Consider the following 17,553-nt stretch of genomic DNA (forward strand, 5'->3'; position numbering starts at 1 on the left):
TTTGGGACATCATTTTGGTTGTTGTTGAACAGCAACACAATAAAGATCTCTTTGCATATGAGCTAAATGATAATATATAAACCATAATAATCCCTGTGATGATGAATAATACAAGAACTCTTTAATGACGGTCCTTAACTAGAATATTGCATGATACTGCTATGTTTTTTAAATGTTTGTTGAATTCATTTTCATTTTTGAATCTTAAGATAGAATCTTAACTTTTTTTAAAACAAAAACAAAGGCTGGTGTCTTAACGTTATGAGGACACCATGGCTCTCTGGGATTAGAGCATAATGATCAACATCATGGACTTGGTCACCGAACGGTCAGAGGTCAAATCCAGCTATAGCTGCTTAATAGCTGTGTGATTCTGGGTAAGTTACTGCAGTTCTCCTTGTCTCAGTTTCCTTACCTGTAAATGGAAATAAATTCATAGGGTTGCTGTGAGGACTAAATGAGTTAAAAATATGCCAAGTGTTTGAAATAGTACTTGATAAAATTAAGATCAAAAAAATGTTTGCTTTTATTTTTACTGCTGTTATCAATTCATCACAGAAACCAAAATATAAATCACTAGTCGTAGATGTTAGAAGACCTGAACACTAGCCTTTATCTCCTAATTAGTTGAATTTTTAGACAAGCTGCATAACTTTTCTAAACTTCACCTATTGTCATTGTAAGATACAAGAGAAATACTGACCTCAAAGTATAATTGCAAAAATAGAAATAAAGACATTGTAAATTATAGAGTGTTCTGCGGGTATTATTTAAATGACTAACACCTTATTTCTCCTTTTCTTCTAACCAGTCAATAAAACTTATACACCCACAGCTCTGCAATGCCTTCCCCAATACCCTTGGCACTGGCAGATGTTCTTTCTCCCTAAGGATTTCTCTCACTCCAGCATGAACACCCACCATAGAGTAAAGCAAGGGCTCACAGGAGTCCCTCCCATCAAGAAGAAAAATTTTACCGTATTTTTCGGACTGTAAGACACACTGGACCGTAAGACATACCTAGGTTTTAGAGGAGGAAAATAGGAAAAAAAACCCCACTCCACCACTGCCTCCCCAACAAGCGAGCCAGGTAAGCTACATTTGGACTGTAAGACGCACCCCCATTTTTCTCCCAAATTTGGGGGGGGACGTGTGTCTTATAGTCCACAAAATACGGTAAGTTATTTATCTTTATAATTGCCAATGAATAGAATGAAGTATTTAATGAATGAGTCCTATTTTCAAGAAAAATAAGGTTTATCTAAGTGAATGTACCGCTTGTAAATTAATACACAAAGTTTATCCATACAACATTTGGGACAATACCTGTAATGCGGCCTCTTCAAGAATTTCAAGATCTTCTTCTAATTCATTACCTGCTGTGTAAATGAAAAGTTTTAATAAAATATATCAATACTTCATTTAACTGTCTAGTCTTCTGCATTCTTTATACCTTTTTCACAATTCTGATTTGCCATATCCACTCTCCTCATTTTACTCCTACTTCATTGGCTGCTGCTCCTTCACAATCTTTTTTGCAGTTTTTTCTTCATACTCTGTCCACCTTTGACAGTTTGGCAAGTCCCAGCTGCGATCCGGGGCTCTTGTCTTCCTCATCTGCATTCTCCTCCTAGCTCATCTTTCATATGGTCCTATGTATTTAAGTATCAACTGTGTTCAAGTGACAACTGCATTGACTTGTTCCCTGAACTCCAGGCAATGAGTGCTAATTGCCTACTTGGTATGTCCACTGGGATATTTAAGAAATATCTCAAACTTTTGATTCATACTATATATCCAGTGCCTAAGCCAGTGCCTGGCACATAGCATGTAATGTGGATAAGAAGGATGTGAGCATGTGTGTGTGAATTAAAAAGACTCGAGGATACTCTTCAGCCTCCATTTAAAAAATCCCAAACTACCAATACATTAAGTAGGTATTGCTCATGAGTGTATGTGACTATGAAATTCCATGTCCTGGCCACCGTGAATAATGCTCCAATGAACGTAGGAGTACATATATCTTTGCAAACAAGTGTTTTCAAATTTTTCAGGTAGACACCCAGAAGAGGGGTTGCTAGATCATACAGGAAATCTATACTTAATTTTTTAAGGAACCTCCATACAGTTTTCCATATGGCTGTACCATACTAGAATACTGTGAAAGGCTACATGCCACCAAAGTCAATAACCTAGAAGAAATGGATACGTTCATAGAATTATATATCCTTCCTAGACCAAATCGTGAAGATTTGGAAAATCTAGACTGATAAACAGTGAGGAAATTGAAACAACCATCAAAAACCTCCCAAAAATAAAAATCCAGGACCAGATGGCTTTACTAGTGAGTTCTACCAAACATTCAAAGAAGATTTGATACCTACCCTTCTCAAACTCTTCACCCAAAACCGAAGAAGAGGCAATACTTCCTAACACATTTTGTGAGACCAACATAACCCTGATACCTAAACCTGCCAAGGATAATGAACACACAAAAAACTAAAGACCAGTATCTCTGATGTATACAGGCGCAAAAATTAAAAAAAGTTACTAGCAAATTGAATACAACAATACATTAAAAAAGTAATACATCACAATCTAGTGGGGTTCACTCCAGGAGCACAAGGATGGCTCACCATATGCAAATTGATCAATGTAATACACCAGGTTAACAAAATAATGATTAGAAATAATATGACCTTATCAATGGAGCAGAAAAAAACATGTGAAAAAAAATAACATGCATTTACAATTAAAACACTCAATAAAATGGGTATAGAAGGAAAGTATCTCAACATAATACAGGTCACATATGACAAACTCTCAGCCAATAGTATACTCAAAGGTGAAAAACTGAAAGCTTTTCTTCTAAAATCAGAAACGAGACAAAGATGCCCACTCTCACCACTCTTACTCAACAAAGTTCTGGAAGTCCTGGCCAGAGCAATCAGGCAAGAGCAAGAAATAAAAGCATTCATATTGGGAAGGAAGAAATAAAAGTGTCACTTTTTGCAGATGACATGATTCTGTGTATACAAAACCCTGAAGACTTCACCAAAAACTATTAGAAACAATAAACAATAGAGTAAAGCTGCAGGATACAAAATCAATATACAAAAATCTACTGCTTTCCTGTATATTAACAAAGAAAATTTAGAAAAACAAAAACAATTCCTTTTCCTACTGCAACCAAGAAATAAACTTAACAAAGGATGTGAAGGACCTATACTGAAAACGACAAAGCATTATTAAAAGAGACTGAAAAATGCAATTCCCATTAAAATCCCAATGCTATTTTTTAAAGAAATAGAAGAAAAATCATCAGATTCATATAGAACCACAAAAGGGCCTGAATAGCCAAAGCAATCCTGAGACAAACAAAGGGACAATATTGTGGCAACTGCAGGGGGAAGGGAGTATAAGGGGACTAAATGGTAATGGAAAAGTATACAATAAAGATTAAAAAAAAAAAAAAAAGGAATGAAGCTGGAGGTATCAGACTTCAAATTATACTACAGAGATACAATGATCAAAACAGCATGATACTGTCAGAAAAACAGATACACAGACAAATGAAACAGAATTGAAAGCCCAGAAATAAAACCACATGTATATGGGCAAATAATTTTTCACAAAGGAGCCAAAACCACACAATGGAGAAAAGAAAGCCTCCTCAATAAATGGTGCTGGGAAAATTGAAAGGCCACATGAAAAAGAATTAAACTAGATTACAGTTTCTTCCCATGTACACAAATCAACTCAAAATGGATCAAAGTCCTAAATCTAAGATTTGAAACAATAAAATACATAGAAAAAATATAGGTACTGAATTTATGAACCTTGGTCGTAGAGAACATTTTATATAAATTTGACCCCCAAAGGCAAGAGAAGTAAAGGTAAAAATAAATGAATGTGTTTATATCAAACTAAAAATCTTCTGCAAAGCAAAAGAAACCAACAACAAAACAAAAAGGCAACCAACTGAATGTGAGATTATATTTGCAAACAAGAGCTCCAACAAGCAGTTAATATTCAAAATATACACAGAACTCATACGACTCAACACCAAACAAACAATCCAATTAAAAAATGGGCACAGGACCTGAGCAGACACCTCTCCCAAGAAGACATACAAACGGCCAACAGATATATGAAAAGATAGATGTTCAACCTCATTGGCTATTAGGGAAATGCAAATCAAAACTACAATGAAATACCACCTCACATCTGTTAGAATGGCAATCATCAACAAGACAGATAGTCACAAGTGTTCAAGAGGCTGTAGGGAAAAAGAAATCCTCATTCACTGTGAGTGGGAGTGTAAACTAGTACAGCCACTATGGAAAACAGTTTGGCAGTTCCTCAAAAAATTAAGAAAAGAACTACCACATGACCTAGCAACCCCTTTTCTGGGTCCCTACCTGAAAAATTAAAAAACATTTAGTCGCAAACATATATACACCCTTAAGTTCACAGCAGCATTACTCACAGAGGCCAAGACATGGAGACAACCAAAGTGTCCTTCGTAGAGGATTGTATAAAGTAGATACAATACATATACAGTATACTATGGAATACTACTACTCAGCCATAAGAAAAGATGAAATACTGCCATTTGCAACAATATGGATGAACCTTGAGAATATTATGCTAAGCTAAATACGTCAATTAGACAAAACTAAGAACCATATGATTTCACCCACATGTGGGATGCAAAACTGAAACTCATAAACAGACAACAGTATGGCGGTACCAGAGGGAAAGTCATGGGGGAGGTGGTAAAAGGTAAAGGGGGAGGCAAATGTATGGTGATGGAAGATCATTTCACTTTGGGTGGCAAGCACACAATGCAATATACAGATCATGTTATCAGAGAAATGTAAACTGGAAACATATATGATCAATATGAACCAATGTCACCCCAATAATTAAATTAAAAAAAGAAATTTATTTTGTTACTCTATTTTCAGAGTATACTATAATAGGCATATTCTATTCTGAAAATTAAAAATCATAAACAAACACCTAGGCCGTGACCAGACTTACCAATAGGAAGTGCCAGGTCCTTTTTCATCAAAGCTGCTGCACAAACTCCACCTAGATTCGCTAACTCTTTTTCCAACTGAATGACTCCCTGTAGAATTACAAAAACGTATCAGCTGCTTTAAATACCTGTTTGGAAGATAATCTGGATAATTAACAAATGCGACTTGCATTCAAGCATAGCTTTTGAAACTGTAAGGAAATGTGTTAGCTAATGGTTAAATTAAGAATGGAAGAGATTCAACATTATGTCTTATTCTGGTTATTAGGTTTGGGCCCACAGGTTCATCATTCAAATTATTTTTCATTCACTTTTGAGGGAACACAATAATTTTTTCACCTTGTTTTATTGTATGATTTTTTTACATGTATTTCATTGATTATGCTATTAAAATTGCCCCATTTTTTCTCCCCTCATTCCCCTCCACCCTGTACCCCACTCCCAGCATACCCCCCACCTAGTTCATGTCTATGGGTTGTACATATAAGTTCTTTGAGTTCTCTGTTTCCTATACCATTTTTGGTATCTCCCCATCTATTTTATGCCTATCAATTATGCTGCTTCTCCCCTGTATCTTTTCCCTCCATACCTCCTTCCCCCTCCCCACTGAAATCCCTCCTTGTGATGTCCATTTCTCTGATTCTGTTCCTCTTCTAGTTGTTTACTTAGTTTTTGTTTCCATTGTTTTTCTTTTCTTTTAGGTTCATATCTTGATAGTTGTGTTTATTGTCATTTTACTGTTCATATTTTTCACCATCTTCTTTTTCTTAGATAAGTCCCTTTAACATTTCATATAATAAGGGCTCGGTGATGATGAACTCCTTTAACTTAACTTTATCTGGGAAGTACTTTATCTACCCTTCTATTCTAAATGATAGCTTTGCTGGATAGAGTAATCTTGGATGTAGGTCCTTGCCTTTCATGACTTGGAATACTTCTTTCCAGCCCCTTCTTGCCTGTAAGGTTTCTTTTGAGAAATCAGCTGACAATCTTATAGGAACTCCTTTGTAGGTAACTGTGTCTTTTTCTCTTGCTGCTTTTAAAATTCTCTCCTTATCTTTAATTTTGAGTAATGTAATTATGATGTGCCTTGGTGTGTGCTTCCTTGGGTCCAAATTCTTTGGGACTCTCTGAGCTTTCTGCACTTCCTGGAAGTCTATTTCCTTTGCCAGATTGGGGAAGTTCTCCATTATTTGTTCAAATAAATTTTCAATTTCTTGCTCTTCCTCTTCTCTTTCTAGCACCCAGTATGATTTGGATATTGGATTGTCTAAAGTTGTCCTAGAGGCTCCTAATCCCCTCCTCATTTTTTTGAATTCTTGTTTCTTTATTCTATTCTAGTTGAATGTTTATTTCTTCCTTCTGGTCCAAACCATTGATTTGAGTCGCAGTTTCCTTCCCATCACTGTTGGTTCCCTGAACATTTTTCTTTATTTCACTTTGCATAGCCTTCACTTCTTCCCCTATTTTGCAACCATACTCAACCATTTCTGTGAGCATCCTGATTACCAGTGTTTTGAATTCTGCATCTGACAGGTTGGCTATCTCTTCATCACTTAGTTGTATTTTTTTCTGGAGCTTTGATCTATTCTTTCATTTGGGCCATACTTTTGGTCTCAGCACTCCCATTACATAGTAAGGGGCAGAGCCTTAGATATTCGCCAAGGCAGGGTAACCAATGTCACTGCATGTGGTGCTGTATGCGGGGGAGGGGTCAGAGAGGGAACAATGCCACTTGCTTGGGTCTCAGCCGGCTTTCAGTCACTTCCCCCACTACCCACAATCAAATCGGGCCCTTCTGATGCTGATTCCCAGGTGGGTGGGTTTGTGTACATTCTAGGACCCTGTGGGTCTCTCCTGTGAACTCTCCGTGGGGCTGGGAGTTCCTCCCGCCACCGCAACCCTCACAAGTTTTTTGAGTCAGAGGTTTCGAGGCTTTATTTCCCCGCACTGGAACCCCGAGTTGCATGGTCTATTGTGGTGCCCAGTTGTTCTGCCCGGTTTATCTGCACACGAACGTGGGACTGCCTGGTCCGCCACCACCTTGCCTAACCCGGTCCTCCAGCTGCTGCCTGGCTATGAGTCCTTTCCGCCCCTGCTGCCCGTCTCCGTTCCTCCTACCTGTCTAGATGAGTGTTTCTTCTTTAACTCCTTGGTTCTCAGACTTTCATACAGTTTGATTTTCTGGCAGTTCTGGTCATTTTTTGTTTTTAAATTTGTGTTGTCCTTCTTTTGGTTTTGTGAGGAGGCAAAGTCTATCTACCTACGCCTCCATCTTGGCTGGAAGTCATATTGTATGATTTAAAACATTGATAAGAGTTATTAAGTAGGTCCCATTGTGAAATCAGGTTCAATTATTTACTCAGAAAGGCATATTCAATTGAGCTGGTTTGGAACAAGCACAACTATACTAAGTATTCAAAGGCTCCATTCTCTTCATGTATTTAAAGTAGCAAAAACAGACCACTGCACACAATTAAACTACAAAATATTTTAAATTAAATGTTTTAGCTCAAAATACATTCCAGTGTTCTTAGTTATAGGCAGCAAATTTATGTCAATAGCAGACCTTAGAAACACAATGTTCCTTAAGAGAGTGAGATGATAATTCATTCTTACCTCATCAGGTCCAGGGCTAAACTCATATCCAATTGCATAACATTTGAAACCATAGAAAGAAGCCTTGTCATCTTTCACATAATCGGATGCAGTCTCCAAGGAAAAAAGGGCCTCGTTTCCTATGGAAAAAAGCTAACATTGAATTCAAAATCTGAAACAACTTTATCTTTTATTCATTTCAAGACAGGTAGCAATACCAATAAGATTCTAAAAATGTAGTCATTTTGGAAGGCTTCCTATAGCTACCTGAACAAACCTGTGCTAAAAACACTAGAAACAATGGAACAATACCAAGTGAGCTGTTACTATTTTTCTTTATGACTAAATTCTCCTTAAACAAACGTCCTACCTTTAAGTTACATGAACAATCAATTATCTGTCAATTACTAAAGTGAGCAGTTCTCTACCCTGGCATTCGGCTTTGTCTGATGTCTTCACAAGGCAGGTCTGACCAGAAGAAAATCTTCCGAATTCAAATAGGCTATTAGTTTGAGAGATTATAAGAGTAGTTATGATTAATTGGTTGAAAACCTACTAAGAGACTACATACAGTTTTAAAAACTTACATACTTCCTTTCAAAGAAAAGCATCAGCAACAGCAATGACAAAAGTGCTCTAGTGTGCTCTCTCTCTCTCTCACTTACACACACACACAACTAAAAGACTAAAAACTAGCTTTAACATAACTCAGTAGGTTACAAGGTTCACCAATTCTCTTCAAAGGAAGGAATTCTTCGTAAGTTCTCATTATTGGGAAGAAAGGTCTAATCCACTTTTTCTATAGTTTGGTCCAAACTTTAGAGAGACACTTCTCAATATTAACTGTCTGCTTCAGTCAAACTAACATTCTCTTCTGAAACTTGGTCATGATATGCCACTTCATGCCCAGAGTCTTCTTTACCTCTGGATTGCAATGCAGATACATATCATGACTTTTTTAAAAAAAGATTTCATTTATTTATTTTAGACAGAGAGGAAGGGAGGGAGAAAGAGAGGGAGAGAAACATCAATGTGTGGTTGCCTCTCACGCACCCCCTACTGGAGACCTGACCTGGCCCTCAACCCAAGCATGTGACCTGACTAGGAATCGAACTGGTGACACTTTGGTTCACAGGCCGGCACGCAATCCACTGGGCCACACCAGGCAGAGTGGATACATAGTATGCCTTGAAGAAATTCTTCTAAAACTCAAATAAACTATTTCAATGATTTATTCTTACTAAACAGTTATCATAAACGCATGTATTTTACCAGAAAACAGAATAGAAAAAATAACTTGCCTGGCAACACTAAAACCATAGTAGGCCACCCAGAAGATCCTGAAAATTTCTTTAACTCTATCCAGGAATTAAGATTTTCATGGACAGATGTCAACTTTGGTCCGTATCCTGAATTCTGAATCGTTCTGACGGGAATCAACAAGCGGAGGACATCTTCTGATTGTGCAGTACCACACTGGGGGTCAAACTCAATTGTCATCCACCGTACACATTCTGGAAAGGTCACCTGTGGTCAGCAGGCAAGAGGACACTTGCATTTGTTAAGAAGGTTAAGATTTTTGCTTCCTACTTAAAAACAAGACATCATACTGCAAAGATGATGCTTTCAGCATATTTGTAAAATAATTTTTAAGTAGGGAACTAACAGAGTAGTTTAATATGATCAGAAATCAAGGTATTAACATTCAGTATCAATTATTTCTTCTCTCTGCTTGCAATATCTACTGTTTTCTACCTAATATTTGGTTGATGTTACATTAATAGTATTTGTAAATACATGTTGATATCATTATAAATATACTAAAAATTACTTAATATCCATAAACATTCAGGTATCAGATTTTCTTGTGGAATAATTTACTTATATGATAAATTTCCCATTTCAGTAAGTACATATTTAAGGAATATAAGTAGGTAAATGAAAATATGATATTAATGAAAAATGAATTACTGAAACCTAAGGTTTTAGTCACTTTAAGGTTATCTACCATTCATATGTCTATTATAAGTGCTTCTTCTCGTTAGCAAAAACCTTCGTATATTATGAGACTATAAACATACACACATTGATACTAATGTAAAAACTAAACTTTTCTATTTTCCTAACCTGTAGTTTTACTGTATACACAAGTTTATGATAACATATAATGACGTGCACTTTTAAGGCTACTTTTAAGCTTCTGTCACCATCACCACAGAGAAAATTCTGTCATGGTAACCGAGTTACAGTGAAGCAGGCCCATGTGAAACAGTAAACTATGAATTAGCTGCGGAGTATAATATGAGCCTTAACAATTTCTCAAGTATAATATTACCTTAAAAAATTTCCTAGAACTAAGACAAATATTTTTAGTAAAGGATTTTTATAATTCTCCATTTCAATGAAAAGTTCAACCTTGGATATGATAAAATAAATATAAATTAAAACTCAACTGAGATACCATTTCTCCCATTATGTTGGCAAATGGCCCATATTTCAAACACACGCTGCTCGGGAGGCTGTGAGAAAACAAGCACGCTCATTCATTGTTGGTGAGGACACAAAACAGTACAACTTCTGTGGAAAGGGATTTGTCAATATCTAGCAAAACTACGTATGCATTCACCCTCGTCTCACCTGTACATGGAACCTAATCAACAAAACAAACAAGCAAGCAAAATACAACCAGAGACACTGAAATAAAGAACAAACTGACAGTTACCAGAGAGCAGGGAGGAGAGGGATAATAAGGGAAGGGTCATCAAGGAACATGTATAAAGGACACATGGACAAAGCCGAAGGGGGTAGGTTCAAGGGTGGGAGGAGGGAATGGGTGGAGCAGGGGGAGGGCGTGGTGGGGTGAAAATGGAAACAATTGTACTTGAACAACAATAAAAAAAAATGAGAACTCTTATAAACCCTATAACTATACTCTTTAATGATGACAATTCTGTGTATCTGACAAAATCTAATTACCTTCTGGTTCTCCATAAATACTATAAAAGAAGTTATACTGCTGAGCAGAGAGAGGCTAAGTATCCTTTAAGATATCATTACAGAACATCAAACCAAGTTTTAAATTTAAACTCTCCCTAAGAATCGGTGCCTACCTTGTAGTGCATCACACATGCAGGTTTATAGGGGTGCTCGCTCTCTATGACAGCATAGTGATTAGAGGTTGTACAAGCAGAGAGGCCTTGTTCGGGCTGGTTTCCCGTGGTGCTATCTGTTGACTGATTGGGATTGAATGCAGGGGGGGCATACTTCTGATTCAAAATCGCAACTGAGGGAAGCAACTGTTGGACAAGGCCAAAGACTTCCACAGCCACCTAATATAAAAAAATGATTAAATTAGATAATAAATGTGAAAATTACTTTAATTGTCGGTTATCCTTATTACTAAGACTTTCCAAGTAGAGTTTCTTTTAAGTGTGTGTTTGACAAGAAATTTGTTGTATGGGAAAAAAGATTTATCACAGATGTCTTAGATGTTACATGAAAATAACCTAATTTGTATTTTTAAATACTTTTGCCTTTTTGAGACTTGAAGTAAACTAAGTTTTACTCAATAATTATGTAAAAAAATCAACAGTTTATAACTTATTCTTTGTCTTGAATATTTCACAATGTAAAAATACTCCTGTCCCTTTACATTACTATTTTTATTCAAAATGGAGATTTGGCATCAAACTCATAAATTAAAAAATGTCAGCTAACTTAAACTCCCTTACATATCATATTTCTGAAATGTATATCCCATTGTCAAATTCTTCAAATGTAAGGCCAATACGTAAGCATAGTAATCCAGTGAATAATACTAGTAACACAGAGAGGTTTAATAACTTCTACCATTTAACATGTCTATCTCTGCTTGTTAACCTGTAACCCAGGTGCTTCAAAAATTATAGTATTCTTAGAGAAAGGATACAGAGACTAAAAAATGATTTTATTTTTTAAAAAAGATTCAAAGTTACAGAATTAAATTACACACCTTGGGAATAGCAGCAGCTACTGGTCCGATGTAGGCTATAATAAGGGGAAGCAGCATGGAAAACAGACTGGAAGAGCTAAGCAGTTCTGGAATGTCATCAGCTAAAAAAGACATTAAAACTATAGTTAGAAGATAATTTCATTTCGGTGAATATAAGCCATATTAAATTTATATTCTGTTATCTTGAGTAAAATTATAGTTGATGTCAACTGAGTGCTTACAAAGGACCTGGCACTATTGTAAGGGCTTATTTACATGTGTTATCTCAACCAATAAGAAACTTTTATTATCCCCACTTTTGAGAAGGGGAAACTAAGGCACACCGTGTCTAAGTATCCTGCCCCAGGCCATAACAACTGTAAAACGACAGAGCCACGGTTAGAACCTAGTAACAGTTATGAATTTAAAACGCTACTCCTGGTGCCACACCCAGGGATATATGTGACATTAGGCAAATTACTTAATCTGTGCATGCCTCTGTAATCATCTATAAAAGAGGATAACAACACCACCTCCCTCAATGGAAGTTGTGAAGGTCGAGTTAATAGACATAAAATGCTCAAAACAATGCCTGCACATATTAACCACTCCAAAAATGTTTGCTGTTAAGCTATAATGCCTTCTCTTTTTCCAAGGAGAGCACTTTGCTGATGGACATTTTATTCATTTTTATCCATAAACACGGCACTGGGAAGATAAGTTGACATCAGATTATAAAGACCTTTATGTTAAAAGCCAATCAATTATTTCCAAATTACTTGTTTCTAGGTCAGCTGTTGCATCAGAGTAGGCTGGGTACTAAAAAAACAAAACCAAAACCAAAAATAAGCCCCACAGTTTTCTAGTTCAGCATAAAACCCTAATTTGGATAGGCCAAATATTCTTCATGTTTAGCAAATTTCCCAGGTGATTCTGATGTGCAACTAGGCTCAGGAACAAATGTTATAAGTAACAGTAAGGTGGGGTGGGTAGCAGTGAATGTTTCTGTAAATACAACTCTACTGCCAGTGTGGAGGATGACTAGGTAAGCAGACAGGAGGAAGGGAAAGGTGGCAGAGATTATTAGGATGTTATCCGTACATGAGAAAGAGGACATGTGCTTGCACCACAGCAGCCTGAACTAGGGGAGAACAGACAGAGTGGAGAAGACAACTGGGGATTTTCCAATGGAAGAGCTCAATTTGGACAAGTGAATTAGGGGAAATGTTTAGAGTTACCCACACTTTGAGTAAAGGTGAAACCATTACTAGAAATAGGACGTAGAGGAAGAAAAAGGTCTAAAGGAGAAAACAAAATGCTTTTTGACTACAGAAAGAAGGACAAAGTAGACTCAGTCCTAATCAAGAGTTTTTCTCTTACTAGGTTAACTAAGCAAATAAGTACCAGATAATTGCTTTTGAACATTCTAAAAAAATTCTGCATTACTGTATGAAATGTATAACTGATCCAAAATGAATGTATGTATATGTGCAAATCTATAATGAATAAAACCCTCTGGGATTCTTCAAGACAGTTCCTCTTCAGTCACTGTGCATAATTAATCTAATATGATTATTAAGAAAGTAAAAAAAAATCTTACCATCCACAGCAAGAGCTCTGTGCAAAAGGTCTTTTGCAGCTCGAACAACGGTGCTTACCACAGAGAGAGCTCTGCTACAGTTTTTATCTTCTTCATTGGCTTTACTCATAAGTTGGGACTGTAAATCCCCATCAAATTCACTCCTATAACATGAGTAATACATAAGACAATTTTACATGGTAGGCAAAACATGATCTAACTCTAGGAATCACCTCTAAATCAGAGCTCCTCATTTAAAGTTAAAAAAGTTAAGGGTTGCCGGTTTGATTCCCAGTTAGGGCACATGTCTTGGGTTGTAGGCTGGGTCCCCAGCAGGGGGTGAACAAGAAACACATTGATGTTTCTCTCCCTCTCTTTCTCCCTCCCTTCCCCTCTCTAAAAATAAATAAATAAAATCTTTTAAAAAAGTGAAAGTGAAAAAAGTAAATATGTAATTACATATCCAATAACTTCAAGGAGTGACGGGGCTTCAAAGAAAAAGAAAGCAGGATAAGGGCATAAAGTTATTTTAAATAAGATGAAGGAGAGTCTATCTTAAAACTGATAATAAACAAAGGCCTGAATTATGTTTTAAAAAAACCTGAGGGAAAAGTATTTATGCAAAAGGAACAGCAAGACAATTTCTGACAGGAACGAGATTGGTGAGATCAAACAGAACAAAGACAACTGTATCTGGAATGAAAGGAGGAAGAGTGAAGAGTGAGTGACAAGGTGGGAAAGGTAAACAGAAGTCAGATCATGTGAGGTGTATGTGCCATAGTAACAATTACATTTTATACTGGAATGGGAATGAAAATATATGAGAGGATTTTAAGCAGGAGCAACTGGATATGATTTGCAGGAATATAAAATCGCTCTGGCTGTGCTGTGGAGAACTGACTGTAGGAGGCAACGTGAAAGGAGGGAGAATGGTTTAGAGGCTGTTAAGTTACCCAGACAGAAGTGATGTTTTGAACAAGACTGTTAGTTTTGGGAATAAGGTGACATTTTAAAAGTACAGCTACCAGGACTTGATAAGCTAGATGTAAATAAAGCATGAGGGAAAGGAGGAAGTAAAGAATGACTCCAAGGAGTTGGCTGAAACTGGATAAGCAGGACTAATTTGGACACCTTAAACTAAAATGTCTATTAGCCAACTATCTAGAGCAGCCTTAAAGTGACATAGTGTTATGAGTGAGTTGTTCCATTTCCTGTTTACAAACCCCAGGACCACAGTTTAAGTGTGCCTTTAGGCGAGGTGTTTAACCTGTGTGTCTCAATTCCCTCATCTGTAAAGAAGGGACAGGAAAAGGGCATCAGAATAGGCTAGGGTACTGTGCGGAACAGCTGAGACAGTACAGGTAAAACAGAGCATTGCATGGCACACAGCAAGTGCTCAGCCCACTTTAACTATCATCATCATCTCTATTACTGTCACTCAAATAAAAATATTAAAGAGGGACCAGAATATTTAGTTTAGGGTTCAGAGGAGATGAAAGCTAGAGATATATACTTGGGAGCCATTAGAATAAAATAGTATTTAAAGTTAAGAGATTGTAATCTTTTAAAACAATTAATTTTTAAATTCAAGTTAAGGGTATTTATATTAAAGCTTTATAAATAAAATCAAGATATCTAAAACACTGTATTTTGCAGCAAATACAAAGCTTGGATAACAGATGATATTTTTTTAAATTCTCACCTGAGGAAATGCCTACTGATTTTAGAGAGAGGGGAAAGGAGTGCAAGAGTTAGGAAAAGAAACATGGATAAGAAAGAGAAACATTGATCCACTAGCAGCCTCTTATGTGCCCTGACCAGGGACCAAACCTACAACCTAGAGATATGTGTCCTGACGGGGAATTGAACCTGCAACCTTGTGGTCTACATGCAGAGGTGTCCAACCTGTGGCCAGGAGGCCAAATGCAGCCCAGGATTGCTGTGAATGCGCCTAACACAAAATCATAAATTTACTTAAAACATTATGAGCTTTTTTGTGATTACATGTAACAATGTATTTAATATGTGGCCCAAGACAACTGTTCTTCTTCCATTGTGGCACAGATGCGCCAAAAGGTTGGACGCCCCTGGTACAGGACAATGCTCCAACCACCTGAGCCACCTGGCCAGGGTGGATAGCAGATGCTTTAAAGGGGCTCTCCAGCCTTTGAAATATGTAACTCTTCTCTTGTGTACAATATGGTTTTTAATCTATGGTTTGAGAAAGAGATAAATGTAGTGTTTATTTTAGTGCTATGTAACAGAAAGTTTTTACGATTGAAATAAAAGGACTAGAAAGCTTTTGTATCTCAGCAGCAACGCGTCAGTATGTAGCTATTTAACACCTAGTATTTCTATTCTATTTCACAAGCAGAAAGGAAGCAGAAAATATACGCCCAGAGAAACTGTTTTGTGCCAACGGCCTAGGCAATGTCTCCATACTGTTTATGAAGGAAACAGAGGAAGGAGCAAGCCTCTCCAAGTGATGTGCAGCTTCAGTGATTGGATGCTACATCAGGTTGAGGATAAAAGTGGTGTTTGGTAGGCACTGCTCCCTAGGATTCCAGCTAAGTTGCTACAGGAAAATTTAAGAGTCAGTGAGAAATATATACTTAAAAGTTTTTTTAACCCTAAATTATCATTTTCTAAATTTCCTACTGCTTACATAAGGAATGGTTTTGTTAAACATATTACAAGGAATATATATCTTTACGTATTGTAGGGCCCCAAGAACTAGATTCACAGACATCAAAATATTCTGCAGATTGTGCAAAAAAAAATCAAGGCAATACTAGTACTTGTGTAAGCTGATTATCAGTTTAGGTATTTTTGAAAAAGAAATAAATACATTCCATTTAAATTTGAAACTGCAAACCACAAACTAATTATAAAAGTGACAATAGCACACATGCCCAGTACCTAAGTTTCAAAGGTAGTATAGAAACAACAGCAAAGAAAGATTTCAAAGCATTTGCCATTATAGTAAAACTATCACACATTAGGAAATGAGATCTTTTAATATGAATTAGCACAAGTACTATGTGCTAGAAAGACACACTGTATAATGCACTTATAACTACTATTTACCTTGGTAGTAAGTTGCGTATGTTCTACTACTTTAAGATAGTTACTTTACTTGTATACACACACCTACCTATAGTAAAGTATCTGTGGAATCTGGCCTCTGGTTTGGTTTGTGCCATTACTACTCAAGCTGCACGTGCTGAATGTAAAGGTCACGCCATCAGGGCACTGAACTGTGGTCATTCCTCCGTCTCCATTGGCCGTTCGGCTGCCATAGTTCCTCAAGCGCACAGCATATTTAACATTTTCCTTCACAATGAAATGTAAAACATATTTATATGTACTCATAATATACAGAAGATAAACAAAAAGAACTCTGCAGTAAACTGGGCAAATATATTGAATTTCTTTCTTATATACATGGATGACTCCGTTAAATGAGTCTTTAATGAATCAAACAGGATGACAACCAATACACTGATATTTATTTTTTAGCAGAAACTGTCCTAAAGTACTTTTTGTGACTTAACTATATTAATCCTTAAAATGATCTCATAAGGTACCATTATTATTCCTATTTTACAGACAAGGAATCTGAGGTACAGAGAAGTAAAGTAACCTGCCCAAAGTCACAAAGCTAGGATTTGAATACAGGCAGTGTGACTCTAGTTCCTGCTCTGAGTAACACTGTAAAGAGCACTAGTCATAGTAAAAGACTGTAAATACCTAAGACAATACTTTTCTTTGATGAATTTAACTTTTGAAATAATTTTAAATGACAGAAATAATAATGGTGAGTCCACTGTATTTTTATATTAAGAGATAATCAGAAACAGAAACAGACAGGCAGACGCGGGAGAAACTATCCAAAAGGCAAGTCGTCTAAAACGTGATGCACTGCACGCAGAAAACGTGAGATACGGGTACTGGTATCTTCTGCTTCCTTACGATTCATGACATGAACTTCACAATGAAGGGTTTGTGTTTTTTGGCATCTAAACTCTTTTTGATGAAGTTTCTGGTGAACCCATGTAAAATTCTGCTTTATAATGAGAATTATTATAGTTGCATTCAGAATTATTAATAATTACCTTAATGTCAAGTAAAGTTTCTGTTTTGATAACGTGATTTAGTGCTAGGCAATTAAGTTCTGTAAAGTGCTAATTACTTTAATAACACTATTTGTTAAGACCACTTATTTTTTAAATGAGTGTTGGCACAGTAAGAGAAGGAAAGACAGGAAGTAATATTTATTGAGTTTCTAAACTGTGCTAGACATCGAGGCAAGTATCCATTATTTAATTTAATCAGAACAGCACTACAATGTAGGTATGATAT

The 17,553-nt window shown here is 36.5% G+C and overlaps 1 protein-coding gene across 14 annotated transcripts in view; it reads right to left on the minus strand.

Annotated features, from left to right (window-relative positions):
* MYCBP2 (MYC binding protein 2) overlaps positions 1–17,553 on the minus strand; it is a 262,323-nt gene that overhangs the window by 97,165 nt on the left and 147,605 nt on the right. For 10 of the 14 annotated variants that reach the window (XM_045201677.3, XM_045201639.3, XM_045201694.3 and 7 more), the window contains 8 exons: positions 16,346–16,524; positions 13,213–13,355; positions 11,634–11,734; positions 10,753–10,971; positions 8,944–9,169; positions 7,664–7,782; positions 5,047–5,134; positions 1,327–1,379 (listed from right to left, as the gene is read on the minus strand). In XM_045201677.3, coding sequence (XP_045057612.2) covers positions 1,327–1,379; positions 5,047–5,134; positions 7,664–7,782; positions 8,944–9,169; positions 10,753–10,971; positions 11,634–11,734; positions 13,213–13,355; positions 16,346–16,524 — 1,128 coding nt within the window. The remainder of the gene's footprint in view (positions 1–1,326; positions 1,380–5,046; positions 5,135–7,663; positions 7,783–8,943; positions 9,170–10,752; positions 10,972–11,633; positions 11,735–13,212; positions 13,356–16,345; positions 16,525–17,553) is intronic. The other 4 variants (XM_024568966.4, XM_045201697.3, XM_045201706.3 and 1 more) reach the window with 1 other exon arrangement.

This window comes from Desmodus rotundus, chromosome 13 (genome assembly GCF_022682495.2).
Source record: "Desmodus rotundus isolate HL8 chromosome 13, HLdesRot8A.1, whole genome shotgun sequence".
NCBI classification, from domain to species: Eukaryota; Metazoa; Chordata; class Mammalia; order Chiroptera; family Phyllostomidae; genus Desmodus; species Desmodus rotundus.